The sequence below is a fragment of the Nerophis ophidion genome, linkage group LG27, assembly GCF_033978795.1.
Source record: "Nerophis ophidion isolate RoL-2023_Sa linkage group LG27, RoL_Noph_v1.0, whole genome shotgun sequence".
In the NCBI taxonomy this organism is placed as follows: Eukaryota; Metazoa; Chordata; class Actinopteri; order Syngnathiformes; family Syngnathidae; genus Nerophis; species Nerophis ophidion.
The window spans coordinates 5,042,773-5,060,353 of NC_084637.1; the positions used below are offsets into that span (position 1 = coordinate 5,042,773).

The 17,581-nt window shown below is 41.1% G+C and overlaps 1 protein-coding gene across 3 annotated transcripts in view; it reads left to right on the forward strand.

Moving 5' to 3' along the window:
• stat1a (signal transducer and activator of transcription 1a) overlaps positions 1–17,581 on the forward strand; it is a 50,225-nt gene that overhangs the window by 12,404 nt on the left and 20,240 nt on the right. For all 3 annotated transcript variants that reach the window (XM_061888988.1, XM_061888987.1, XM_061888989.1), the window contains 11 exons: positions 1–44; positions 123–214; positions 3,223–3,374; positions 3,450–3,608; positions 3,706–3,798; positions 3,893–3,952; positions 4,029–4,049; positions 7,466–7,556; positions 7,660–7,698; positions 9,851–9,940; positions 10,095–10,193. The exon at positions 1–44 is cut by the window's left edge and continues 35 nt beyond it. In XM_061888988.1, coding sequence (XP_061744972.1) covers positions 1–44; positions 123–214; positions 3,223–3,374; positions 3,450–3,608; positions 3,706–3,798; positions 3,893–3,952; positions 4,029–4,049; positions 7,466–7,556; positions 7,660–7,698; positions 9,851–9,940; positions 10,095–10,193 — 940 coding nt within the window. The remainder of the gene's footprint in view (positions 45–122; positions 215–3,222; positions 3,375–3,449; positions 3,609–3,705; positions 3,799–3,892; positions 3,953–4,028; positions 4,050–7,465; positions 7,557–7,659; positions 7,699–9,850; positions 9,941–10,094; positions 10,194–17,581) is intronic.

The following is a 17,581-nucleotide window of genomic DNA, read 5'->3' on the forward strand; positions in this document are numbered from 1 at the left end:
ACAAGATGAATATGACTTCAAGCTAAACACTTGGAAGACCTTAGGTAAGACCTGCCTCCAAGGCTCAGATACGTAAAGGTCACCATTAAGAAGGTGACTTGAATGTTGTGTGTTTTGTGTAGAGAACGAATTTAATGACATGACACCAAAGGAACAGGAGAGGCAGAAGATGATCATCAGTAGGATGTGCTTGGAGCTGAAGACCAAACGACAGGTTGGTTCATTCTTGGTTTAATCCTGGAATCGGATGTCACACCACAGTGGCAGCTGACTCTCATCGGGAAACTGGTACCGGTACTAAAATTATTTCAATACTTTTCAGTACTTTTCTAAATAAAGGGGCCCACAAAAAACGCATTATTGGCTTTATTTTAATCAAAAAATCTTATGGTACATTTAACATATGTTTCTTATTGCAGTTAAGTCGTTAAATAAAATAGTGAACACACTAGACCAGTGGTTCTCAACCTTTTTTCACTGATGTATCCCTTGTGAACATTTTTTTGATTCAAGTGCCCCCTAATCAGAGCAAAGCATTTTTGGTTGAAAAAAATACAGCACTATGTCATCAATTGTATAGCAGTACAAAATATTGCTCGTTTGTAGTGGTCTTTCTTGAGCTATTTGGAAAAAAAGATATACAATATTCTAAAAACTTATTGAAAAATAAACAATTGATTGAATAAGATTTCTACACATAGAAGTAATCATCAACTTAAAGTGCCCTCTTTGGGGATTGTAATAGAGATCCATCTGGATTCATCAACTTCATTCTAAACATTTCTTCACGAAAAAAGAAATCTTTAACATCAATATTTATGGAACATGTCCACAAAAAATCCAGCTGTCAACACTGAATATTGCTTTGTTGCATTTCTTTTCACAGTTTATGAACTTAAAGTTATATTTATACAAATTACATACAGTACTGATAACAGTACCGATTAATACCACAAATATCCACAAATTACTTATAGTACCGATAAGAGTACCGATTAATACCACAAATGTCCACAAATTACATATAGTACCGATAAAAGTACTGATTAATACCACAAATGTCCACAAATTACATTTAGTACCGATTAATACCACAAATGTCCACAAATGATCATATAGTACCACTTAAGAGTACCGATTATGCCACAAAATTTCACAAATTACGTATGGTACCGATAAAAGTACCGATTAATACAACAAATGTCCACAAATTACATGTAGTACCGATAAGAGTACCGATTAAAACCACAAATTACATATAGTACCGATAAGACTACCGATTAATACAACAAATGTCCGCAAATTATCATATAGTACAGATAAGAGTATTGATTAATACCACACATGTCCACTAATTGCATGTAGTACGGATTAAGAGTACCGATTATGCCGCAAATTTTCACAAATTACATATAGTGCCGATAAAAGTACCGATTAATACAACAAATGTCCACAAATTACATGTAGTACCGATAAGAGTACCGATTAATACCACACATGTCCACTAATTACATATAGTACCGATAACAGTACCGATTAATACCACAAATGTCCACAAATTACATATAGTACCGATAAGAGTACCGATTAATACCACACATGTCCACAAATTACATATCGTACCGATAACAGTACCGATTAATACCACAAATGTCCACAAATTACTTATAGTACCGATAAGAGTACTGATTAATACCACACATGTCCACTAATTACTTATAGTACCGATAAGAGTACCGATTAATACCACAAATGTCCACAAATTACATATAGTACCGATAAAAGTACTGATTAATACCACAAATGTCCACAAATGATCATATAGTACCGATAGGAGTACCGATTAATACCACAAATGTCCACAAATTACATACAGTACCGATAAAAGTACTGATTAATACCACAAATGTCCATATAGTACCGATAAGAGTACCGATTAATACCAAAAAATGTCCACAAATTACATATAGTACCGATAAGAGTACCAATTATCCCACAAATTTTCACAAATTACATATATTACCGATAAGAGTACCGATTAATACAACAAATGTCCAAAATCTATCATATAGTACCGATAAGAGTATTGATTAATACCACACATGTCCACTAATTACATATATTACCGATAACAGTACCGATTAATACCACAAAATGTCCACAAATTACTTACAGTACCTATAAGAGTACTGATTAATACCACAAATGTCCACAAATTACTTACAGTACCGATAAGAGTATTGATTAATACCACACATGTCCACTAATTAAATATAGTACCGATAACAGTACCGATTAATACCACACATGTCCACTAATTACATATAGTACCGATAAAAGTACTGATTAATACCACAAATGTCCACAAATTACATATAGTACCGATAAGAGTACTGATTAATACCACAAATGTCCACAAATTACATATAGTACCAATAACAGTACCGATTAATACCACAAATGTCCACTATTTACATGTAGTACCAATTAATACCACAAATGTCCACAAATTATCATATAGTACTGATTAAAGTACCAATTAATACCACAAATGTCCACACATTACATATAGTACTGATAAGAGTACCGATTATGCCACAAATGTCCACAAATTACATGTAGTACCGATAAAAGTACCGATTAATACAACAAATGTCCACAAATTACTTACAGTACCGATAAGAGTACTGATTAATACCACAAATGTCCACAAATTACTTACAGTACCGATAAGAGTATTGATTAATACCACACATGTCCACTAATTAAATATAGTACCGATAACAGTACCGATTAATACCACAAATGTCCACAAATTATCATATAGTACTAATAAAAGTAACAATTAATACCACAAGTTTTCACAAATTACATGTAGTACTGATAAGAGTACCGATTAATAATGGTATCGTATGCAGGGTATCGTATCAATAAAATCTTAACGATATACATAATGTATACATAATATATACATTTATATATAAGTTCAATTTAAGAACTTGCACACAAAGCTGACATGCGCATTTCCCGCGCATGCGTGCTAGGTCGCTTTGCGCCGGCGGACACAGGGGGGGGGGGGTCTTAAACGGTGGCGTTGTGTGCGTGTGTGTGGACACGGATAAGTTTAGGTGGGATTTACCCTGGATAACCTTATCCGGCTTAGTGTAAACGGGGGCCTGAAATGCAGCAGAGAGTCACTGTGCCTCCTCTTCCTCCCGTCAGGACGTCGTTCACCAGCTGACCGAGCTACTGAACGTCAGTCAGACTTTACTGTCGGACCTGATCTCAGAGGAGCTGCCCGAGTGGAAGCAGCGGCAGCAGATCGCCTGCATCGGTGGACCGCCCAATGCTTGCCTGGACCAGCTGCAGAATTGGTGGGTACTGTCAAAGCCAATGGTAATCTATATCTATATATGTACTGTATACATCAACTATGTGTGCACTCGCAGGTTCACCACACTCGCAGAGACCCTTCAACAGGTTCGCCAGCATCTGAAGAAGCTGCAAGAATTGGAGCAGAAGTTCACTTATGAAAGCGACCCCATCACCAAGAAGAAAGATTTCCTTGAGGACCTAGCTATGGATATACTTAATAACCTCCTTAGCAAGTACTTACTGATTTTTGGTCTAGTGGCTGATTGTTATGCCCTTGTGGTGATGCCTCATCCAGTTCTGTTGTGTGTGTGTGTGTGTGTGTGTGTGCAGCGCTTTGGTTGTGGAGAGGCAGCCCTGCATGCCCGCCTACCCACACAGACCACTGGTGCTGAAAACCGCCGTCCAGTTCACTGTAAAACTGCGGTAAGTCGGGACTTTGCTGGAGCTTGGTTTGCATTTCAAAACAAGACCCGACTTTGTAAGTTTTCAAAGGTCCCACTGTCTGCTGTGTGTTCAGGTTCCTGGTGAAGTTGCCCGAGTTTAACTACCAGCTCAAAGTCAAAGCTGTGTTTGACAAGTACGATCTCACTCCTGCGAGCTTCACTGCCACATTATTTGAACTTGTTGTTGATGTGTCGTCTTCATTTTCCCAGGGATGTGGCTGAAAAGAAAGGGTACGTATTCAAACCATTTACACATACAGCGGTACTGTGCCTGGGTTTTTGTTCTTGATTCCCGTAGTCCACTTCAAAAAGTTAAGACGGAAAATATTGAATTCAATTAGTAAACACAGTCAACAGTGAATTGGCAAAAATAAACTTGTGGTTTTTAATCAATAAATGATCAGTAAATCTCTCAAAAACAAATTATATCCTCTTCGGGAGAAGGGGACTGGGAAAAAAATATACACATAGAAGTTAGCGGGTCATCTATAAACAGAGTACCGTATTTTTCGGAGTATAAGTCGCTCCGGGGGCTTCACGGTGGCAGAGGGGTTAGTGCGTCTGCCTCACAATACGAAGTTCCTGCAGTCCTGGGTTCAAATCCAGGCTCGGGATCTTTCTGTGTGGAGTTTGCATGTTCTCCCCGCGAATGCGTGGGTTCCCTCCGGGTACTCCGGCTTCCTCCCACTTCCAAAGACATGCACCTGGGGATAGGTTGATTGGCAACACTAAATTGGCCCTAGTGTGTGAATGTTGTCTGTCTATCTGTGTTGGCCCTGCGATGAGGTGGCGACTTGTCCAGGGTGTACCCTGCCTAACGCCCGATTGTAGCTGAGGTAGGCGCCAGCGCCCCCCGCGACCCCGAAAGGGAATAAGCGGTAGGAAATGGATGGATGGAAGTCGCTCCGGAATATAAGTCGCACCGGCCGAAAATGCATAATAAAGGAGGAAAAAAACATATGTACGTCGCACTGGAGTATAAGTCGCATTTTTGGGGGAAATTTTTTTGATAAAATCCAACCCCAAGAATAGACATTTGAAAGGCAATTTAAATTAAGAAAAGAATAGTGAACAAGAGGCTGAATAAGTGTACGTTATATGAGGCATAAATAACCAACTGCTATGTTAACCTAACATATTATGGTAAGAGTCATTCAAATAACTATAACATATAGAACATGCTATACCTTTACCAAACAATCTGTCACTCCTAATCCATAAATCCCATGAAATATTCTTCCTTCTAAACAACTCTGCCAACTCCAAAGGTATGCGCCGCTTCCTCTTGTCGTTTTCTGCTGCATATTTCACTACGTCCAGCTTGTAATCTGCAGTACATGATTTCCTTTTCGCTGCCATTTTGTTCAGCCCTTCTCAGTTTTTATAAGTTACCGCCAATGATGAAATGATCCATTTTAATAGCTACAGCAATAGCATATAGCAAAAGACGTGAATCATACAAAAAATGGGACCTATGAAAATGAGATACCAATGTACCTGAACATAAAAGGGGAACATTATCACAATTTCAAAAGGGTTAAAAACACTAAAAATCAGTTCCCAGTGGCTTGATGTATTTTTTGAATTTTTTTTCAAAATTTTACCGGTCTCGGAATATCCCTAAATAAAGCTTTAAAGTGCCTTATTTTCGACTCACTGCGAAGACACTGGCCATTTCCCTGTGACGTCACACAGTGCTGCCAATGTAAACAAACAATGGGAATACCACAGCAAGATATAGTGACATTAGCTCGGATTCAAACTCGGATTTCAGCGACTTAAGCGATTCAACAGATTACGCATGTATTGAAACAGATGGTTGGAGTATGAAAATATTGAAGAAGAAACTGAAGCTATTGAGCGAATAGCTATTGACGCTATTCATAGCCATAGCATGGCCGAATAGCTGCGTTAGCATCGCCGGTAAAATGTGCGGACCAAACGATCAAGACTTTCGCATCTTTTGACACTGGAGCAACTTAAATCCGTCGATTGGTAAGTGTTTGTTTCGCATTAAATGTGAGTGGAAGGAAACGTAATATAGTTGCAAATGCATCTACAGGTTATCCATACATCTCTGTTCCATGTCTGCTTTAGCACCGCCGGTAAATTGCATGTTAGCATCGATTAGCGTAGCATGTTAGCATCAGTTAGCTGGCAGTCAACATCAACAAAACTCCCCTTTGTGATTTTGTTGACTATCTTTGCAAATGCATTTGCAGGTTATCCATACATCTCTGTGCCATGTCTGCTTTAGCATCGCCGGTAAATAGCATGTTAGCATCGATTAGCGTAGCATGTTAGCATCAGTTAGCTGGCAGTCAACATCAACAAAACTCACCTTTGTGATTTCGTTGACTATCGTTGCAAATGCATCTGCAGGTTATCCATACATCTCTGTGCCATGTCTGTCTTAGCATCGCCGGTCAAATTTGGAGACACTCTGGTACATTCAATGGGGGTCTGGCGGCAGATTTCTTGCCAGTGGTGCAACTTGAATCCCTCCCTGTTAGTGTTGTTACACCCTCCGACAACACACCGACAAGGCATGATGTCTCCAAGGTTCCAAAAAATAGTCAAAAAAAATGGAAAATAACAGAGCTGAGACCCGGTGTTTGTAATGTGTTGAAAATGAAAATGGTGGCTGTGTTACCTCGGCGACGTCACATTCTGACGTCATCGCTTCCAGCGCGATAAACAGAAAGGCGTTTAATTTGCCAAAATTCACCCATTTAGAGTTCGGAAATCGGTTAAAAAAATAGATGGTCTTTTTTCTGCACCATCAAGGTATATATTGACGCTTACATAGGTCTGGTGATAATGTTCCCCTTTAAAGGACGTTCACTTAAAAAAAAAAAGTGAACTTATTGTAATTTTTTAATTTGATTTTTTCAAAAATGTTTTTATATATTTATTTTTTAATGGGGGGGTCAAGAAAAGTGTATTTTCTCTCAATACTTGTATTATGCTTTCTCTGTCAAATTAATAACAAAAAAAAGTAAGTAAGCCGAGGACTGTCACTTGGACCGCATTGGAAACGAGCCTTTTGGCTTTTTGTGCCATCCATTGGACTTTTTAAAGCAGGGGTCTCAGACACGTGACCCAATTGCAGCCCGTGAGACGTTATTTTGCGGCCCCCACCTTAATACGAACGAGTTTTATATGAATGGCGCTTGACAGCGTTGTGTTATTTGGCTCCAAAATGGCTCTGTCAACGTTCTGGGTTGCCTACCCCTGCGTTAGTGGAAAAGCGGCAAATGAGCGAAAGTGGAGACGAGGGTTCTCTTACGTTCCTGGCTGCAGTCCGTCAGTAATAACAGTCCCCGATAACCTGGACCAATTCAAACCGTTATTTGTTTTTTTAAATGATTTAATTTACATTGCCTCACATTTCTTGGTTCTCATTTTGTTCATTTATATTTTGATTTTATTTTGGGTTGAAAATAAAAATAAAGACATTTAAAAATACTTTTTTGTAAGAAATCTTTCCTTGCGGCCTAGCCTCACCCAGACTCTGCATCCAGTGGCCCCCCAGGCAAATTGAGTTTGAGACCCTCGTTTTAAAGCATTGCATGGATTCAATTCTTTAAGATGTCAATACACTTCTCGATCAATCAAACAGTGAGACATGCACCTGTGCCTCTCAGGTTCCGCAAATTCAACATCCTGGGAACAAACACCAAAGTCATGAACATGGAGGAGTCCAACGGCAGCCTGGCCGCAGAGTTCAGACATCTGGTCAGTTTTATGTATTATATTGACTGCAGTTTATATTCTAACTTAATGTCTTGATATTTAACAGTTTTATGAACTACTGAACACACGTTTTGTTTTTTCACAGCAATTAAAAGATCAGAAAATATCAGTCAAAAATAACGAGGTAAGATTGTTTGATCTTTGCATTTGTGGCTTTGGTCATATTATGAATCTTATCTATATTCAAAACACTTCCTAGTAGTCTACATAAGATTTAATAACGGTGCTTTGGTCAAAATTGTGCATGCATTTTGTTTTATAGACCGTGTTCAAGTTGCTTTCCAGCTGTTTCTTTAGAGCAGGGGTCGGGAACCTTTTTGACTGAGAGAGCCATGAAAGGCAAATATTTCAAAATGTATTTCCGTGAGAGCCTTATCATATTTTTTTAACACTGAATACAACTAAATGAGTGCATTTTTAAGTAAGACCAACATTTTTAGAGTATAATAAGTCTCTTATTCTTTTTAATGACATTTTTATACTGAAGTTAACCAATGATAAATCAAATGTCATGTCTGTTGATCATGTTTTTGTTTGGCCATGTGCTGTTTGTCCTTTGGACTCTTTAAGTTCCTGTTTTTTTTCCACTCCCTTGTCTGGTTTCCTTGGTTACTCATTTTGTCCACCTGTCTCTGGTGGACAAAATGCCTGCTCACCTGCTTCCTGAGCACTAATCAGAGGCAGTGTTTAAGCTTGTCTTTGCCAGTCAGTCGCCCTGGCGTCAGTGATCTTTTCTTGCTCTGTGCTGACTTGTTTCATGGCTTGCCATAGTTTCGTGCTTCATGCCATGCCAAGTAAGTTTTTTTAAATTTATATTCATAGTCTGTTTATGCGTTAGCTTTCTTCCTTAGCCCAAGTTATGCCTTCGCTGTGAGCGATTTTTGTTTGTATCTTTTTTTAGTTTAATTTAAGTCATGTTTCTACCTAAATGCCATGTCCCGAGTAGTCCGTCTGCCTTCCTGGGAGAACGACCCCGCAGCAAGCTGCGACCCCCCCATCATGACATAAAATACTTCTTACCATTAATGCTACTTCTTGAACAGGTGTGGTAGGAAACGGATGGATGGATTTAAATGCATGAGAATGTTTTATATTTTGAACGTTATTTTTAGCACTGTGAAATCCAGCGGAATTATTCATAATTATCGTGTTAAGCAATGTCAGCTAAGATTTATCCGAGAGCCAGATGCAGTCATCAAAAGAGCCACATCTGGCTCTAGAACCATAGGTTCCCTACCCATGCTTCAGATCAGGGGTGCCCATTACGTCGATCGCGAGCTACCAGTCGACCGCGGGGGGTGTGTCAGTCGATCTCCAGCCAGGCTTTTAAAAAAAATAGACCTAAAAATGAGTGATCATCAATCTTCACCAAGACGTCACTTAAATGACATTCACGGTACCGGAGGGTCTTGTGAGATGACGCTGGCTGCTGCAAGATCATTATTATGAAAATATGACCGAGAGGAAGGCGAGAAACACTTTTCATTTCAACAGACTCTCGCGCCGTACCTTCCGTCAAAACTAAAGGCCGACTGAACATTTCCTATCTTCACAATAAAAGCCCTACTTCATGCTGCCTGCGCTAACTAAATACAGAGTCTCGGAAAACTGGCGTGCACAAGCGATCCCTCAGAAAGCTGGCGTGCACATCACTTGTGCACACCAGCTTTCTGAGGGATCGCTTGTTCAGTCTTCATTACTCTCCATTCCTAGAGCTGAATTTAGTTTCTTCTGATCTAGCCCAGTTATATAATTCATTGTTTACTTAAAACTTGTACAGTGCTTTACTTAAGTAACATACAGGCTACACGTAACATTCACGTTTGGCCGCATTAATTTCACGCAGTACACTGTAGGTTATATTCGGTCACGTGACTTTTCAACGGAAGTAAACAAAGTGGTGGGCCGCCAAACCAACATGGCGACTGTGCAGCAAAGAGTGCGATCTATCTGAGTATGCAAGGGGTTTAAATCTCTGGAAAAGCATGGAGGTCTACAACTGTTTTGTGCGTGCCTGGGTCAAGCAAGTTGGTATCAAGATGCATGGTTTTTGCTCGAGTAAGGTTGCATTTCACGAATCAACTTGGCGTCTACTCTCCAGCCATGTTTGTTGCCTTGTTGCTGCACGCACCGATTGTGCAGCTTATATACATACCGGTGCGGCTACGGTATATTCATGTATTTATAAACTGTATAATCAAAATATTTTCAGAAATACTTCTGTAAGGTACTGAATGCACACTAATATACGCCCACGGCTCTGTTTCTGTGCTTAGGTACAAATGATGGTTACCAAGGAGCTCCATTTGCTGAGCTTTGAGTCGATGCTGCAGCATGACCAGTCGGGGATCAAAATCCAACTGGAGGTGAGATGATGAGAGTTGTGAAGGATGATTCATTCAATCAAAGTTAATTTATATAGCCCTAAATCACGAGTGTCTCAAAGGGCTGCACAAGCCACAACGACACCCTTGGCGGAGATTGAGTTTGGCGATTACGGGATGATTGTCTCTGTCACAGGCGCTGTCTCTACCCGTGGTGGTGATCTCCAATGTGATCCAGCTGCCCAGCGGCTGGGCCTCCATTCTCTGGTACAACATGCTGACCACTGAGCCGAAGGTGACCACTAACTGGGGCTGGGCGATATGGATGAAAAAGCGTATCTGGATATATTTTACTTAAGCTCGATTGTCAGGTTCAAAACCCCGATGACATCTATTAAACAGACAAGAAGCAAGGAACTAAACAGAGACAGAATACAATTTAGCTCATTGAGGAGAAACGTCTGGGCTGTATGTACTCTTTGCACAGTTTTCCACCACGCTCTGACAAGAGAATTCTACGCATCCTCTTTTTATGTGGACTTTCCCTGACTACATGGCAACAGCTGTTTCTAAGGGGAGATGGGGTCGTAAACAGCCGTCGCCCTTGGTCACAAAACAGTTCAAAGAAAAGATGCCTGGAGCTTGCGTCAGGTCCGGCTTCCTCTCCGCTTTGTAGATCTCGGGCCAAGACAAGATCTTTCTGCGGATTACAATGGATGAAAGGAACCAACACCTTCATGTTGCTTCCCATCCCACACAGTGGAGTTTTACAAGCCTTTTGCTTGGTAAGATCAAAGACAGCTTTTGTCCTCTCGCCGGGAACTCATGGTAACACAAAGTTTTGTGATAACTGAGATTCAATTATTCTGACATCGATATTCAATATATATATATATATATCTCGATATATTTCCCGGTGAAAGTATACACATAAAGATAATTTTTGAGTGGGTTTCACTGAAATTGAAGTGAATGACAACTGTAGTGCAAACAGTCAGTGGCACTTTTATTAAATCAGTTACGTCAAGATAGGTATCAACAGCATAGAAAATGAACAGTTTAAGTAGCACAGAATTATACAAAATAGAAAAATGTTCATTCTACCTAAAATGAAAATACAAAATGTATCAAAAATAAAATTTGCAGGCAGTCACTTTTTAATTCCCAGTCGATGATGTAATGGACTGTCACACACACGTGAATACTGTAATACTCAGAATACTGCAAAGCAGGGGTAGGGAACCTATGGCTCTAGAGCCAGATGTGGCTCTTTTGATGACTGCATCTGGCTCTCGGATAAATCTGACCTGACGTTGCTTAACACGATAAGTAAGGAATAATTCCACTTGTAATCACAGTGTTAAAAATAATGTTAGAATTATAAAACATTCTTATGCATTTTTAATCCATCCATCTATTTCTACCGCACCTGTTCAATAAATTGCATTAATGGTAAGAAGTTATTTATTTATTATTGGTTAGTGTGGGGCTTGCCCTCCTGGGGGTTCTTCAGACCCCCAAGCACCGACACGAGAGCCTGTTTCAGGGTTACAATATTGTTTTATTTTTCAATAAGTCTCTCAGTTGCTTTCCAGCAATAGTATTTCCAGCCCCAACGCAGTCTCTCCTCCTGTCTGCTGCTTATAACAGAGCGACAGGTGATTAGATAACAAGGCCCAGGTGGGCCGTCTACGCACCTGTCGCTGCAGGCCCGCAGGCCACGCCCTCTCCACAGTTAGCTTCAGAATAACAATGTTATTACAAAGAATAAGAGACCTGTTATACTCTAAAAATGTTGGTCTTACTTTAAAATGCACGTGTTTAGTTGTGTTCAGTGTTAAAAAAAAAAAATATTATATGGCTCTTACGGAAATGTAATTTAAAATATTTGGCTTTTTGGCTCTCTCAGCCAAAAAGGTTCCCGACCCCTGCTGTAAAGAATACTGAGCTTTACAGAAAACTGTAAAGCTCAGCCTTTGGCCATTAGGGCTCAAGGCGATAGTGCTAAGAAACCAGAGCCGAGACACAATCTTTCATTATTTGTGAACACTTGGCCTTCCCGGTGAAATACATAAACAGACAAGGGCAAGCGGATAAGATGAAATCAGTGTGCTAACATTGTTCAGTAGAAACCAACAACAGGGCTAAGAGCTGGAACTATTAATGCTAAACATCATCTAATAAGGAATGTTCATTTTCTACAAATTCAATGATTATTCACATTGTTCAAACTTGGGTGTTCAAAGTGCAGTGGATTGCAGAAATCCATTTTTGGTTTGTTTTGTAACCCTTGGCATATATTAATTATCGGTGAGATACCATTAGATATCACACTAACTGACTTAATCACTTGTAGAACAAAGCAACATTGTCTATAATTTGTCTCACATTGGTTTTATTCGCCCAGCAAGCCTTCTTGTGTGTGATATCATGTCTGATACAAGCAGTTCTGCAGCGTGTTTACTTGTGTGCGATACAAGCGCTCCTGCAGTGTGTTTACGTGTGTGTGATATCATGTCTGATACAAGCAATCCTGCAATGTATTTACTTGTGTGTGATATCATGTGCTATACAAGCAGTCCTGCAGCGTGTTTACGTGTGTGTGATATCATGTGCAATACAAGCGGTCCTGCAGCGTGTTTGTGTGTGTGATATCACGTGCGATACAAGCGCTCCCGCAGCGTTTTTACTTGTGTGTGATATCATGTCTGACACAAGCAGTCCTGCAATGTATTTACTTGTGTGTGTGTGTGTGTGAGATATAATGTCTGATACTAGCGGTCCTGCAGCGTGTTTATTTGTCTGTGATATCATGTGCGATACAAGCGCTCTTGCAGCGCGTTTACTTGTGTGTGATATCATGTGTGATACAAGCAGACCTACTGCATTTTTACTTGTGTGGTATCATGTGGGATACAAGCAGTTCTGCGCCGGCGTGTTTACTTGTGTGTGGTATCATGTGCGATACAAGCGGTCCAGCAGTATGTTTTCTTGTGTGATATCATGTGCGATACAAGCTGTCCTGCAGCGTGTTTACGTGTGTGTGATATCATGTGCAATACAAGCGGTCCTGCAGCGTGTTTGTGTGTGTGATATCACGTGCAATACAAGCGCTCCCGCAGCGTTTTTACTTGTGTGTGATATCATGTCTGACACAAGCAGTCCTGCAATGTATTTACTTGTGTGTGTGTGTGTGAGATATAATGTCTGATACTAGCGGTCCTGCAGCGTGTTTATTTGTCTGTGATATCATGTGCGATACAAGCGCTCTTGCAGCGCGTTTACTTGTGTGTGATATCATGTGTGATACAAGCAGTCCTGCAGTATGTTTACTTGTGTGTGATATCATGTGCGATACAAGCAGACCTACTGCATTTTTACTTGTGTGGTATCATGTGCGATACAAGCAGTCCTGCAGTATGATTACTTGTGTGTGATATCATGTGCGATACAAGCAGACCTACTGCATTTTTACTTGTGTGGTATCATGTGCGATACAAGCAGTTCTGCGGCGTGTTTACTTGTGTGTGGTATCATGTGCGATACAAGCAGACCCACTGCATTTTTACTTGTGTGGTATCATGTGCGATACAAGCAGTTCTGCGGCGTGTTTACTTGTGTGTGGTATCATGTGTGATACAAGCAGACTTACTGCACTTTTACTTGTGTGGTATCATGTGCGATACAAGCAGTCCTGCAGCGTGTTTACGTGTGTGTGATATCATGTCTGACACAAGCAGTCCTGCAATGTATTTACTTGTGTGTGTGTGTGTGTGTGTGAGAGATATAATGTCTGATACTAGCGGTCCTGCAGCGTGTTTATTTGTCTGTGATATCATGTGCGATACAAGCGCTCTTGCAGCGCGTTTACTTGTGTGTGATATCATGTGTGATACGAGCAGTCCTGCAGTATGTTTACTTGTGTGTGATATCATGTGCGATACAAGCAGACCTACTGCATTTTTACTTGTGTGGTATCATGTGCGATAGAAGCAGTTCTGCGGCGTGTTTACTTGTGTGTGGTATCATGTGTGATACAAGCGGTCCTGCAGCATGTTTTCTTGTGTGATATCATGTGCGATACAAGCAGTCCTGCAGAGTGTTTACGTGTGTGTGATATGTGTGATATCATGTGTGATACAAGCGCTCTTGCAGCGCGTTTACTTGTGTGTGATATCATGTGTGATACAAGCAGTCCTCCAGTATGTTTACTTGTGTGTGATATCATGTGCGATACAAGCAGACCTACTGCATTTTTACTTTTGTGGTATCATGTGCGATACAAGCGGTCCTGCAGCATATTTTCTTGTGTGATATCATGTGCGATACAAGCGGTCCTGCAGCATGTTTTCTTGTGTGATATCATGTGCGATACAAGCGGTCCTGCAGCATGTTTTCTTGTGTGATATCATGTGCGATACAAGCAGTCCTGCAGCGTGTTTACGTGTGTGTGATATCATGTCTGACACAAGCAGTCCTGCAATGTATTGACTTGTGTGTGTGTGTGTGTGTGTGTGTGTGTGTGTGTGTGTGTGTGTGTGTGTGTGTGTGTGTGTGAGATATAATGTCTGATACTAGCGGTCCTGCAGCGTGTTTGTCTGTGATATCATGTGCGATACAAGCGCTCTTGCAGCGCGTTTAGTTGTGTGTGATATCATGTGTGATACAAGCAGTCCTGCAGTATGTTTACTTGTGTGTGATATCATGTGCGATACAAGCAAACCTACTGCATTTTTACTTCTGTGGTATCATGTGCGATACAAGCAGTTCTGCGGCGTGTTTACTTGTGTGTGGTATCATGTGCGATACAAGCGGTCCTGCAGCATGTTTTCTTGTGTGATATCATGTGCGATACAAGCAGTCCTGCAGCGTGTTTACGTGTGTGTGATATGTGTGATACAAGCGCTCTTGCAGCGCGTTTACTTGTGTGTGATATCATGTGTGATACAAGCAGTCCTGCAATGTATTTACTTTTGTGTGTGTGTGTGTGTGTGTGTGTGTGTGTGTGTGTGTGTGTGTGTGTGTGAGATATAATGTCTGATACTAGCGGTCCTGCAGCGTGTTTATTTGTCTGTGATATCATGTGCGATACAAGCGCTCTTGCAGCGCGTTTACTTGTGTGTGATATCATGTGTGATACAAGCAGTCCTGCAGTATGTTTACTTGTGTGTGATATCATGTGCGATACAAGCAGACCTACTGCATTTTTACTTGTGTGGTATCATGTGCGATACAAGCAGTTCTGCGGCGTGTTTACTTGTGTGTGGTATCATGTGCGATACAAGCGGTCCTGCAGCATGTTTTCTTGTGTGATATCATGTGCGATACAAGCGGTCCTGCAGCATGTTTTCTTGTGTGATATCATGTGCGATACAAGCAGTCCTGCAGCGTGTTTACGTGTGTGTGATATCATGTGTGACACAAGCAGTCCTTCAGCGCGTTTACTTGTGTGTGATATCATGTGCGATGAAAGCAGTCCTGCAGCGTGTTTTTTTGTGTATGATATCATGTCTGATACAAGCAGTCCTTCAGCGTGTTTACTTGTGTATGATATCATGTCTGATACAAGCAGTCCTGTAATGTATTTACTTTGGGTGGTATAGCTCGGTTGGTAGAGTGGCCGTGCCAGCAACTTGAGGGTTGCAGGTTCGATCCCCGCTTCTGCCGTTGTGTCCTTGGGCAAGACACTTTACCCACCTGCTCCCAGTGCCACCCACACTGGTTTAAATGTAAAAATGAGATATTGGGTTTCACTATGTAAAGCGCTTTGAGTCACTTTGAGAAAAGCGCTATATAAATATAATTCACTTCACTTTTATTTTTCTGCATGTTAAAAAGCAATTTTTTTGATGGAAAATTACCTTTTATTTTAAAATCAAAGAAGTTATCTTTTTGCATATTGTGCACAAACTACCACAAATAAACAGTGACTGTTACAATAATTGTAAGTTATCACCAACAAGTTGTTACATTGAGGTGTCTGGTGAGAAGACAAAAGCTGTCTTTAGAACTTACCCAGAGTAAGGCTCGTAAAACTACTGTGTCGGGGGGAAGCAAGATGAAGGTGTTCCTGTTTCGTTTCCTGTATTATAATCAAAGATATTGTCTCATCCAATGACTATAAAAGCGAAGAGGAAGCAGGACCAGAATCCCCGACAGGCGACTTCCTTTTTCGGTATAGCTCGGTTGGTAGAGCAGCCGTGCCAGCAACTTGAGGGTTGCAGGTTCGATTCCCGCTTCCGCCATCCTAGTCACTGCCGTTGTGTCCTTGGGCAAGACACTTTACCCACCTGCTCCCAGTGCCACCCACACTGGTTTAAATGTAACTTAGATATTGGGTGTCACTATGTAAAGCGCTTTGAGTCACTAGAGAAAAGCGCTATATAAATATAATTCACTTCACTACTGTTTTACGAACGTCTCTTTGAACTCTTTCACAAACCTCTTCTTTGAACTGTTTTACGACCTTTTCTGTGAACTGTTTTTCTTTGACTGTCTTGATCTACAGCTTTCAAGAAGTAGATGTGAATTCATTTCCACAATATCTTTTTTTTTTCATTTTTCAACGCAAAAACAACACTGCTTGAATTCTACCTCATTAACATCAGGTAATTTATACCATTAATTGGGATGTGGGAGAGTGGCCGTGCGCAACCCGAGGGTCCCTGGTTCAATCCCCACCTACTACCAACCTCGTCACGTAGGCGTGAATTCATTTCCACAATATCTTTTTTTCATTTTTCAACGCAAAAGTGAAGTGAATTATATTTATATAGCGCTTTTTCTCCAGTGACTCAAAGCGCTTTACATAGTGAAACCCAATATCTAAGTTACATTCAAACCAGTGTGGGTGGCACTGGGAGCAGGTGGGTAAAGTGTCTTGCCCAAGGACACAACAGCAGTGACTAGGATGGCGGAAGCGGGAATCGAACCTGCAACCCTCAAGTTGCTGGCACGGCCACTCTACCAACCGAGCTATACCGCCCTCCCGTTTGGTGCAAGTTTGGAATAAGCAAGATTCCATCCATCCATCCGTCTTTTTCCGCTTAGCCGAGGTCAGGCCGCGGGGGCAGCAGCCTAAGCAGGGAAGCCCAGACTTTCCTCTCCCCAGCCACTTCGTCCAGTTCTTCCCGGGGGATCCCGAGCCGTTCCCAGGCCAGCCCAACGTGTCCTGGGTCTTCCCCGTGGCCTCCTACCGGTCATGTAATGTAATAAAAGGCACATTTGTAATACCATGTCATATTTACCGTATTTTACTCATTTCAAGCATTGTAACCTGGGTGACAAAACCCCATTAAATCTCCCTATTTAAATATCATTTTATTGACTAGGATGGCGGAAGCGGGAATCGAACCTGCAACCCTCAAGTTGCTGGCACGGCCACTCTACCAACCGAGCTAAACCGCCCCAACACTACTTGAATTTTACCTCATTAACATCAGGTAATTTATACCATTAATTGGGATGTGGGAGAGTGGCCGTGCGCAACCCGAGGGTCCCTGGTTCAATCCCCACCTAGTACCAAGCTCGTCACGTAGATGTGAATTCATTTCCACAATACCTTTTTTTCATTTTTCAACGCAAAAGTGAAGTGAATTATATTTATATAGCGCTTTTTCTCTAGTGACTCAAAGCGCTTTACTTAGTGAAACCCAATGCACTGGGAGCAGGTGGGTAAAGTGT